Source organism: Pimephales promelas, chromosome 8 (genome assembly GCF_988280905.1).
Source record: "Pimephales promelas chromosome 8, fPimPro1.hap1.1, whole genome shotgun sequence".
Taxonomy (NCBI): domain Eukaryota; kingdom Metazoa; phylum Chordata; class Actinopteri; order Cypriniformes; family Leuciscidae; genus Pimephales; species Pimephales promelas.
In genome coordinates, this window is record NC_142776.1 from 29,657,183 (window position 1) to 29,670,097 (window position 12,915).

At 36.3% G+C, this 12,915-nt stretch overlaps 1 protein-coding gene across 13 annotated transcripts in view; it reads left to right on the top strand.

Annotated features, from left to right (window-relative positions):
- Positions 1 to 1,867: 1,867 nt before the first annotated feature.
- Positions 1,868 to 12,915, top strand: part of cadpsb (calcium dependent secretion activator b) — an 81,409-nt gene continuing 70,361 nt past the window's right edge. For 9 of the 13 annotated variants that reach the window (XM_089134342.1, XM_089134333.1, XM_089134334.1 and 6 more), the window contains exon 1: positions 1,869 to 2,495. In XM_089134342.1, coding sequence (XP_088990468.1) covers positions 2,157 to 2,495 — 339 coding nt within the window. In that variant the 5' untranslated portion in view covers positions 1,869 to 2,156. Of the gene's footprint in view, positions 2,496 to 12,915 lie in introns of all 13 variants that reach the window. The other 4 variants (XM_089134340.1, XM_089134341.1, XM_089134339.1 and 1 more) reach the window with 2 other exon arrangements.

Here is a 12,915-nt window from a genome sequence, read left to right on the forward strand (position 1 = left end):
GTTGCCATAGTAAGGGAACTCACATTGGATAGAAAAGCTTCAGCTAAATGGCAAATAGCTTGTGAGGACTATATGTCTTTCTGTGGAGTCAAAGTTTTCCATTTTTTGCCAACTGTGCACAAACTGCTGGAGGATGTCATATCTATTAAATATTAAAGGGTTAGTTCACCCAAAAATGAAAATTATGTCATTAATGACTCACCCTCATGCCGTTCCAAGCCCGTAAGACCTTGTTCATCTTCAGAGTTCACAGTTTAAGATATTTTAGTTTTCTTTTCCTCCATTGAAAATGTGGACGGTAAACTGTCCTTATCCGGAAAGGAAATAAAGACATCATCAAAGTAGTCCATGTGACACCAGTGGGTTAGTTGGAATGTTTTGAAGCATCGGAAAAACATTTTGGTCCAAAAATAACAAAAACTACGACTTTATTCAGCATTGTATTATTTTCCAGTTCTGTTGTCAAGCCACGTTCAATGATGCTGATGACGTAAGATGCTACTGACGTGTTCTCTGGTGACTGACTCAAGATGTTTTTTTTAATTTTTTTTATTTGCTGGTGTGTTTTTTTTTTCTATTTGCACGTGTTGTTTTCTATTTTTGTAAAAATATCTTAAACTGAGGTCTTACAGGCTTGGGACAACATGAGAGTGAGTCAATAATGACATCATTTTCATTTTTGGGTGAACTAACCCTTTAATGTCACAGTTACGCTCAGTTTTGGTTTTCTGTCTTTGCTTTCTCCCTGCCTGTGTGTTTCCTTTGATTAGTCATTCAGTTCAGTTTGTTCCTTGTATTTAAGGCATCGTGTTTCATTTGAGGTTTGTCTGGTCTCGTCAGGTTATCACGGTTGTTACCTTGCCAGCTTTCTACCGAGTTTCGTGTTGTGGATTATTTATTAAAGAATTTTTCAATCATATTATCATCTTCGTTGTGTGTGTGTGTGTGTGTGGTCAATAATCAGTAAATCCTTCTGGAGCCTTTTCTATCTGATGTTTAAAATCCTTTTCATTGGTGTAACCTAATATTCAGGTTGATATAGCCACACCAAATAATCATATTTTGTAAATAAAAAGAGTTAGCAAGAAGCACATTTAAATAAAACCAAGATCACACAATACATATTTTAAATCTTCTACTCTGCATGTGTGATTTTGGTTTTATGGTGTTTAATTAAATAAAACAATCATGTTGGTTTGTTGTCTATATAGTTCAATTATATGGTAACACTTTGCAATAAAGTTTCAATTAATAACATTAGTTAACAACATAATTAACATGAACTAAGAAATAACAATACATATACAACATTTAATATTATTAATGTTAATTTAGACATTTACTTATACATTATTCAATCGAAAGTTGTAATTGTTAACATTAGTTAATGCACTTTGAATTATACTTTTATTAACTAATTTTACCAAAGATTAATAAATACTGTAAATGTATTGTCCATTGTTAGTTCATGTTAGTTAATATATTAGCTAATGTTAACAAATGAGACCTTAGTGTAAAGTTTTACCATATATAGGCTATGTTTTATGGTTTTACGGAAAGTCAAATAATTAGGCTATATTTCAGATATTTGATAATGACTTCTGGAATGACAGTTAAATGAAGCAAACATTAGGCTACATGTAATATGGTAGGCTAATGTCCTATGGCAAGTCCCTGTTTTGCGAGTGAAACACTAGAGGTCAGATGAAATAACAGCACATTCTCGGTGTCAACCATCCTCACCATTTTTGCGACCGAAAGGACCCGCTCTCTCTCATCCAGCACCGCGGACAGCGCCTGCGTCTCACGCGAGCCTCAGCAGGAAGTGGCCATCATTCGCTCTTTTCATCGCGCGCGCCCCTCCCACCCCCTTTTCTCTCGAGTCCCTCGCAATGACTGGCGAACGGAGGCACAGCACAGAACACGTATGCAGCAGCAGTATCTTTACTCTGGGCTAGTGAAGAGAAAGAGATTGCAGTGTCTGCTTCCGCACCCGAAGTGTGTCCGGATATTCAAAATTCACCAACAGTCGAGCAGCCCATCTGAATGCCGATCACTACGTCAACAAACTGATTGCCTACCTTTCCACGCCGTAAATACCCCATCGTGCGTTTAATTCGCTTGTACGGTTAAGGCGAGAGCAAAAAAAAAAAAAAATGTTGGATCCATCCTCCAGTGAAGAGGAATCGGACGGGATAGTGGAGGAGGAAAGCCGAGAGGTGATGGCTCCTCAGTCCGGATCCATTCGCATCTCCCCCAGCAGGACCAGCGAGAGCTCCGATAGGCTCCAACCCGCCAGTCGAGGCTCCAGCGCGCGACCATCCAGCCCGAGTCCGTCGGCCGTCAGCGAGCCAGAAAAGGAGGACGTAGAGAAACTGCAGAGGGAAGAAGATGAACGAAAGAAGAAGCTTCAACTCTATGTCTTTGTAATGCGATGCGTCGCCTATCCTTTCAACGCCAAGCAGCCTACCGACATGGCAAGGCGACAGCTGAAGGTAAGAGCACGAGGTGTCCGGGTCTCACCTTGAGAAAAACGTTATGGATCATAATGTTGTTTTTATGTCATGATATTATAAGCAAACATTAGATTTAATACTCTTTCATAATGTAGGCGATATTACTCATAAAGTGAGGGAACATTTGGGGAAAAAAAAAAACAGCCTTCATGGGACACCCATAAAATCACAGTCTTCATTGTCAGTCTGTTTTTTATTTCTAAGCTCGGAAGGTCCTGTCGCGAGCCCCCCATATTCGTGCACACTCGGTCAAATTCGCCCGCACGAGACGAGCTCTAATTATAGATATTCTTCAAGAGGCTGATGGACCAAAATAAAGCGGTGTCATTGCCGTAGTACAGTCATGTGACTCGTTTACATTGGAAGTCTGGTTGTGTGCTGTCTTGCGGCTATAGGATATTCAGTTCCTTTTGCGCCATCTCTCGCGACACTCGTTCATTTTCCAAGGTGACTTTTGGCGTTACAGATGCGAACGTTGTATCCGCTGTTCAGAAGGTCAAAAAGCATAACGAACGTATTTGTCATGTCACCTGATTTATGTAAATACTTAATCGTATTATTACGCAATTATTTTATTAAGGCATTTTTACTCAAAAGCCTGTTGATAAAAAACAAGTCTAATTGAAAGGCAACGATTCTAAGGTGCATGTGTTTAGAAATGATCCCGAAGGTTTTATTTACAGACTTGACCTGAGACTGGAAGAAACGAAAGAAACCTGTTTCACTTACTAACATACAAATGGTTCCTCGTTCAGAGGTATATCTTTAAGAGGTCCCAACCAATCCCCTCAGTTATTGATCCACGATATTTACAACATGCTCTGAAACCACAGTTAAGTAACACTCCAGTCTTGTACTTACATTCCTATTTGCTTCAATACCCTTTAAAATCGTTTAAGAAAAAGCTAAAATATTTCGATAATTAAACATTACATGTCTAGAAAGACTGACGTCAGTGTATGGATTTGACTGGACATTATGTTAGTGTTATTTTCATAGTATATGTAAAGAAAAGAAACAAGTATATGGAAATTTAATTTCAGGCATATACATGTAGCTAATGTGTAAATATCTTGTTCTTAAATAAAAAAGCTATTTGACATTGTTTGTCAACGTGGCTGTAGATTTGGTTATGCAATGTGGCTTCATCAGATGAGAACACAATAGACTCGTATGAACGAATGGGTCCCAAATTATTATTCAGTGCAGCATTACGTGAGTTCGAAGAGGTCTTGATAGATGTAAAAGCTGCGATCAATAACATTGCATGGAATACCTGCTGCTGTTTGTCATTACAAGATGTCAACCCTCTGATCTTCACAATGTGTGCTGGTTCAATCAAGTAAGTCAGGGCTGGTGGCTTTTGGGTCGCTGAGTTGAGTCACTGTTGAGGTCCTTTAGGTTCAATAAAATCACTCCAGTCAATCACCTCAGTGACTCAGAATCATCCATGTGAATCATCGACATGAAGAATGTCTATCAAGAATAGGGTTGAATGAATTTTATAACTCTGTTTGTGTTTGACAGCATTTGAGACAGCACTAACATCCTTGAGATGAACATTGGTGAATGGTAAAGATCAGTGTTTATTAAAAAAAAAACTTCTACATAATTTAGATTCATGCACCATCAAACTGGAGGTAAAGGGTTCCAAGATTAAACAAAGTGAGGCTGAAGCACTCTTTTGTGTTGAATTACACTTCAAATGAAAAATCAAGAGTATAAGCGAAGGTGTTGTAGTGTTGTAATTGTATAAGCTTATTGGAGTTGAAGGGAGTGTAATGTATAGTTTTGTGTTGATGTAAACATAGATACTGTCATGCAAGAAAGTATTATATCATACAATAAAATATTATATTCAGTGTAATAAAGTAAGTATTCATTCAGTGAATTCAGTTAAAAAATAAAATGTGATTCAAAGTTGCTATATGATGGCTTGATGTTTACTTGTTTAGTAAATATAAATCTGAACAAACTCCTTGCATATGGGCCTATTGATAACGGAAAATAAAAAATACCAACATTAATTCCAATTATTACTATACAAAATAACATACTAAAGATAAAAACAATAAGATTCAAACTATCAATAACACTATTGTAGTTTTTTTAACAAAAAATAATTTCTTGTTAAAAAATAGCAAAAATTAGATACACACATTAGCATTTTGGGTTTAAGATATCATATTTTTTAATCTCTTCAGGCTGCAGTAATTTATTTGCTGACAAGTAGTTGTATGAGTGCTTATTCAGCTAATGTGATATCAGAGGAGTTCAGGGAATTGAAGGTAATGGCTGTAGCATATGTCTCATTAAGTAATCAAATTTTTTCTATCAAAGAATATCCAATCCTTTATGCATTATTTCTTATGTGCATGTGGCAGCTTCATGTTCTTTCTCTGCTATTTGACTGCGAAAGCAGGTAAACAATATATGTCCTTTATCAGGTTAATGCTCACATGTTGATGATGTTACCTAAAATATAATGTTGTACTATAAAGACAATTTGGTCATGCAGGTGATTTTGTTGAACAACTTGAGGGTGAGTAAATAATTTTTTGGGTGAATTATTCCTTTAAAGGGGCTATATGTAGAATTCAGAAAGCCTTGTCATTAGCGCACCAGTGGCCGTTAAGTGAACTGTAGCCAGCAACTTATTTCTCATGCTTATGGTGAACGTGATTCAAGGCCCCGATATACCCACAGCGAAGTTAATTTTGGTTCTTCTTCACTTAGAAGTTATGTGCCCTTTCCTCTCAATAACAGAATAATCGCACAACAAAAATGACAGCAGTGCGATATGGATATATTGTTTTACATTTTTGGTATAAGCTGTTCATGCATGGACAATAAAAATGTGATTAATATAAAAATACATGAGAATTCTTACAGCCCCTTTAAATGTTAACTAAAGCCATATGCATTGGACATTATAATCTATTATGATATAATATTTTCTCCTTTAGTTATAAATCACATCATATGTTGGGGATATAATTAAATTTGTTGTCAATTTTACATCCATACTCTTGGGCTGTACTCTTACATCCATCCTCTAGTGTAGCTGTTGGCTAATGACAAAACTTATTCGATTTTTGCTCATTCGCAAAATACCTAGTGTGCAGTGAGTGTTTACTGTGGAAAGCAATCAAATCCAGAATTAGATTTAAAATCTTTGCTCTTCTAAAAGTTTGTTTGGGTTTTTTTTTTTTTTTTTTAAGTTTGGTGCATCTGAAGGGCTTATCATGGTTTATGTCTCCAGCAAACTGCTCATTAGTTAGCTGTCCTCTGCTCCACCAGTCCATTATACAATTCAATAATGTTGAATGAAAGCCTCATTGTTTCTATAGCATGTGAATCACTTTTCATTCTCTTAGTTTTTAGTCCTGGAGGTCACTTTACTGTTGATTTTGGCTTAGACTAATTTGTATGCTGTCAGCAGCATCTCCTGTACTCACCCTGGATCTGCTCTCGTGAGCCTCTGGTCTGGGCCGACAGCCCTTGCTTGAACCCCAGATGATACTGGCACATGATAGAGATCTCTCAGCAGTTTTGTTCATGGGCCTTGGGGGAGGGTAGAATTTCAATTATCTGTATCCTTCCCGTCTTTGATTTCATCACTGATAGATGGTAGATGTCCCCCCATTTCAGCAGATAAGGTGGTCTCATAACAAGGACACACCATATACGGATGAGGCTCTTACAGACTCCTGACCCATTAGCCTTTTGTTACACCTATAAACTGAAACATTAAGATTTTCATCAGATCACTACACAGTGTGTACATCCCGCTGAGGTATCACTCCTCGGAGAGTAATACTGATGGTGACAGCTCGTTGTCTTTTACTTAGCTCGCTAAGCAAATCTTTCTGTCATTTCAGATGAATTTATCTGCAGATGAGGTCTTCTTTCCTGCCCTTTTCTCCTTCAGCTTTATTTCCATCTTTCTCTTCTAATGTGTTTTTCCTAATTACCTGCTATTTTAGATCGCAATTACATGTTTGCGTAATAGGATCCGCTTTTAAAAGATATTAAGGTAGGAATCTGTAGCTATTATCAAATTTCATTAGGCCTGTACTAATTTCAACTGAGATGTAAAGTAAAAATATGGCATCATATATTATATTTTGAAAATCTCTTATAAAACATATCTATAAATAAAATATAATACATATGAATTATTCAATTTATTATAAATATACAACAGTTGTGCCTCTTGTATTTGATACTTTTTTTCAGAGACTACTTCTGCAAGTTATATAGTTACACCAGTAGGTGGCGACAAGTGATTTTAAGTGTTTTTTTAGGGGTAATTTGAATCATTTTCACTCAAACAATTCGTGATTCATTTAGGAACCAGCCAAGTACGAGTGAGTCATTCAATTGTTCACTCAAACAATTTGGAATTATGCAACTGTATTTTTACTGTGGCTTTGTTCATAACTTTTTGTTGGCGAAGCAAAAAATAAACAAAGTAACTGCCAATGTTGTATCTAAAATGAAAGTTTGAGTGGAATAGTATTAATGTCTTGTTTATAAAACTGGTGTATTAAAGCACAAAGTGGTATTAGTGTAGAGAAGATGTATTTTGTAGAATAAAATAGTTTAATAAAATATTTGCAATATAGTTTTGCAGACCTGCATTATTAGGTTTATTATACATTGCTTTATTATACAACCCTAAATTAAGTCAGGATAAGGCTTTTATGCTCAGATTAAGAGATTCACGGCAGTCTTGAGGTCATCCGTTGGCGTGTACATGTGCATGTGATATCACACGTTGACAGGTTTAGCTTGACTATTGTTTGTATTGCACTGTCACACCTTTGTAAAGGCTTTTGACCTTGTGGAAAACAGCATAAAGGGACTGCTGTGTAAAGGTGTTGTACTGTCACTCACAGCTAGGCTTTTTTTTATCCATGTACAAGCCTTTAGTGGATGCCTATTTGCAATCTAAAACCAATGGCTTTATTTAGATGTGCAGTGGGTCTGCTGTTGCATTGCAAGGACACATATAATTAATGGAAATATACTGAAATGCTGGTTTCAAATGAGATGCGTCACCTTGAGTCTTTTATTAATGCAATGTCTGGTGTTCACACATTAAAATGTGCCTATCTAGGAGAAATAATGCCTGCCCCATTTAAAAGGCTTTACAAACCAGTTAAATGTCTGCATTGCTCTAGGGCTTGCAAAAGGAGATAGTGAAAGTTTTTTTCCCCTTTATTGCAAGAGGCAAGCAAATGAAAGATTAGCGAATGGGGAATGAACTCAATCAAACACTGTGTTTCAGAGTATTTAGCACAATCAGACTCAATGAGAATGACCCTACAGGCCTTCTCTATGGTCTGAGAGCCCCTCTGGTTTGGCCTGCTGGCCACATGATTTTTTTTCTTGTTCAGACAGGAAGGCAAATCAGAGCAGCTTTGTGTGATTGATGAAGTTACCATGCCTGTATCGAGTTGCCAGGCTCAAAATTTCATTCTCCACTGATTTCCAATTGAGGTCTTTTACGGAACGACACTACCAACATGTATTGTGTGCTGTGCGTGTGTATAAAACCTCTGCCGCAATCCCACACTCACGTGTTGAAAGACAGGCAAAAGGAACAAGAGGAGAGGACAAGACTGGAAAGAGAAAAATCAAGATAAGGATAGACAAATGTGTAATTGGTAATAAAATCAAATGTATAAATAAATTAAATGACATATTGAGGATTTTCATTGCAACAACATATTTAAGAAAACCTCTTGCCATTTACTGACTGAAGCATAGGATGAAGTAAGAAACCAACCATAAATCAAATTTGTAGAGCAGTGAAAGCTGAAAAATATGAGGGAAGAAAAACATACAAATCACTCAAAAAACAACAACAACCACCAATCCCTTTTGGTCTTGTCTGTGATTGGCTTTGAAATGAAAAACAATATGTAAAACTGCATTTGCATCAATAAGCCCAAATACATATATTAATATAAATTATAATTCGAGTGATGCTTTGTTTCGTAGCAAAAATAAAAATTCCAGGCAAATGTTGCACACATGACATGGTCTGTATGTAACATCAGTAATGCAGTGTGGGTTGTGATTTTCATTTAAAACAGGTCAGTGAGAATGGGAGAAATTAATGGATCCACATTATATTTGCTATTTTGGTTTCTGTGTCAAATCACTGACAACTGACATTTATAGAATAGTTATACAGGTATGCATAGCTGATATATATAAAACTGGATTAACTAGCAATTTCCAATTCCAAATACTTAATTCTAAACAGAGATTCTAATTATTGGACAAAAAAAAATTCCTCACATAATAACCTAGAATACTGTCTAACACTTGGCTGCTCTGTCAAGTCCTCGTCGTCGGTTAGAAACCTGGGTGTGCTCTTTGATACCAATCTTTCATTTGAAAGTCACATGTCTAGTAAATGTAAAATATGTTTTTTTCCATCTAAAAATATATATCTAAATGACGTCAAATGCTCTCAATTAAAAATGCAACAACACAATTAGTTAATATGTTCATGACATAAATGCTAAATTATTATAATGCTCTTATGGGTGGTTGCCCTGTACGCTTAATAAACAAACTACAGCTGGTCCAAAATGCATCCGTTACAGTTCTTACTAGAACCAGGAAGTATGACCATATTATCCCGGTTCGATTACAACACTGCATTAGCTCCCTATTAAACATGGTATACATTTTTAAATATTGCTGATTACTTACAAAGCATTAAATGGTTTAGCCAGTACTTGAGCGAGCTCTTAACGCATTATAGTTCTTCACGTCTATTGTGATCTCAAAATTCCAGCCAGTTGATAATACCTAGAATATCAAAATCAACTGCAGGCGGTAAATCCTTTTCCTATTTTGCACCAAAACGTTGTAACAATCTTCCTAACATTGTCCAGGAAGCAGACACACTCCAGACTAAAACAAGCTTTGGCACTTTGGAAAAAAAAAAAAAAAAAACCCTTTGGCCTAGCACACTCATTGTAGACTTCTAATAATAATATAATAATTAAGTTAAGTCAATAACTAATGATCTTCGCAATGGAAGTGAATCAATCAAAACTAACTTTAGTTGGACAATAACTTTACAACTAAGGCTGTTGTAAAGCCTAAACAATCTATTATAGTAATTTCTATTATAACTGTAAACCTACTTTGAAACAATCCATACTGAGTGTTAAAATTGCTTTATAAGTTAATGTGACTTGACTTGTGTAAGCAAACGTTTTTGCCAAAATGCTTGAAACAAGGCTTTTACAGTAAAAGATGGCCAATTTTTGAACAGAGACGCCCCCATCTTTTCTTAACCACACCCTCAAAGATTAATTTGAGATGGAGCAGGACAGCACATCTCCTAAACAACAGGAGGAAAACAGCATTCTCGCATGGTAAAATAACAACTGACAACGGCTTATGAAAACAAATATGGCATTTAATGAGAATGATCTGCTTCAACTATCACACAGTCGCTTCTCTTTTATGGACTGCCTGATCAATCACTCAGAATGATTGACAGGCAGAAAGCACCTCAATGTCTTCGGATTGACTCAGAAAAGTATTTGACCTCAGAGTCAGTAGTTTTTTTTTTAAATTAAATTCAAAGGTGTGATGATTTTGTCCATTAAAAAACATTATATTAAAAACACCTATAGGTTCGACTTCCCTATTGTGACTTATCTGAGTGAAATAGCCTATAAAAAATGTAGGGCGGGACTTTTTTTTGTCCATAGGGAATTGATTGGATCATTGTGGTTTGCTATTGCTGTGATCTCATGTGAGTGACAGGTGAGTGTCCTCGCACCTGTGCATCATCAGAGAACAGATGTCGCTGCGAGAGGGAGGGGGAAGTTATTTTGATGAAATATCAGGAGTACATATTCATTTTTTTAAAACAATGTTGTGAACGGATAATACTACATGGACTATTGATGTTTGCTGGTTGTTTACAGGGATTCTAATACTTCAGGAAAAATGTATTTGTTTTTATTTAACATAATAATAAAAAAAAACATTTAAAAAACATACGGAAATCATAGAAACGAATGTTTAATTCGAAAGGGGGATATTAAGGTTGAGGCGAGACATAAGGGTCTGTAGTGAAGGGAACAAGTTGAGGACACAACAGACAGCGACACTAATAGAAAGAGAGTGGAGGTCAGACAGCAGATTAGAGCTTGAGAGACTGCAGCGGTTATGGCAGCTGGATGGAGAAGGAGTTAGTTATGAGAGAGGTTCCTGTGGAGATAAGAGGATGGTTGATTGAAAGGCGGAGCTGGATCTCCTCTGATAAGATTTGGAGATTCTGAAATTACCTTATTAATATAACAGGGTGATAGGGATGAAATATATCGGTTCATTAAGCACACTGAGAGAAAAGGACAGGTGAGGAGAGGAAGAGAACGCGAGAGACTGGCAGATTCGTTTTGTCAGAAGTAATAAACATCCAGCTGAAAGGTTCTTAAACCTCTTTTTAGCAGGTCATACACATTTGAGCGTGAATTATTAATTAGTGGAATAAATGGTGGCTATTTTTAGTGCTGCTTTAATTAACTTATGACCCAGAGAGTAAATTTAGCCTAGCACTCTTGAATATTAAAAATTCGGATATATTAATATTGATTTATCAATACATTGATAAATGGACGCATGCACATCATTTTAATAATATACATAGATGAGTAGCATGATATTTCAAGGACTTTATGCATCCACATTCATTAATCAAAGCTCGTTCTGAAGGCGGTGATTGAACTTTTGAAACAGTATTTTTTGCATTCCTAAAGAGCCAGATGTGTGTTTGAAAATGTTTGCTTTTGCTGAAAAAGGGTTTAGTTTTTTTATGGTCATATTTTTAGGAGCATTGCAGTATGTGTGGAAGTCTGTATTTGTATACATATTCTTCAAGGCTTTTTAAATAAATGTTGCTTCGAGGGAAGTCTGAGAAAGACGCTGATCTGCTCAAGCTTTGAGCACTTTTCTGTAAAGATTAAGAACAATAATAGACTCAATAAAGTGCATTTACACTACAGAGATCAGACAGAATTAGGGAGAGGTGATGTGAGTTTGTCTTTATTTTGGGTAATGAAGATTATACCTAATTTCTAAAAGTTGTTGACAGTATATTAATTATGCAGCTGTTGATCATGAATGTGCGTTCACACACTTACCATATTTCAGGCACTATGGGTAACTTACGTCTGCCCTAATAAAGCTCCTAATGAGACTTCTAATATTCATGGAAATAAAGTGTCCTGCCTATGATGATAAATTAGAAGCAAAACTTATGTGTAATTTATTTTGCTATTCAGCACTAATTGGCTTCTCATATTTATGCACTTTGAAGATAGATGGCTCAATTAACAATGAGAGAAATAACAACAACCCTCTCTAGTGCAGAAGCAACCCAAAAAAACACAACTAAACTTTGATTGGGTGCACGAAGGAATATATTTAATTTTTTTTATGGTTTTATTCTGTTTTAATGCCCAACTAAAAGCCCACATTTTTACCCAGAGCTGAAAAACAGAACATCACAAAACAACAAGGCAACTAAAATTGTGTTCCCCATATTGTAATTTTTGAATTATAAATTGTAGGACGTTTGCGTGTAATCTGCGAATGTGCTACATTTGAAATAAAATGTATTTTTGTATTTTAATTAACATTTCAAATATTTAGAGATTTTATTATTATTATTAATATTAAAGGATGTTTGTAGATTTTGGACACAACTGACAAGGGAGAGTTAATTAGTCAAGTGGGAACAGTTATTGGCTGTCTGATGCTGATAATCTCAAAACAGTCTGGCAAATATTTATGTCCACTAGCCTTGAGTCAGACCATGGTTTCGATAAGTCTGCAGGTTTTTTTTTTTTTTTTTGCCTAAAGGCATGGAGAGTAGGATGGAAGGAAGTAGTATTAGCCAGAGTGGAGGAAGATTGTGTCACACAATATAGTGTGATGAACAGCAGTAGCTAGTTGTTGTGGCACTACAGCCGTGTCGCTCTAGGAGAGCTGCCTGAACCCTTATTCTAAAGCATGTGAAAGATTTTTCTCATGCCATCGCTGCCACACACCCACTCTCCCCCTTGTGAACTAGAACACACTCTCTCTCTCTCTCTTTCTCTTTCTCTCTCCCTCCCACCGATCCAGCCTTTTCCATATCCTATAATCCATTAAGCAGCACTAGCACTCACTCCCTATCTCTCCCTCTCCCTCTATTTCCTGGCAGACCGGCATGACCTTCTGTTTTTCTCAAGGTCTCTATTTCGACATTGAGTGCGTGAAGAGAGCATCTATTACATTTAAGCATGAAAGATACCTCTAACCGCCTTTCATCCCATAATTTTTAAGGGGTTGGGGAACACTTTTTAGCAATTTA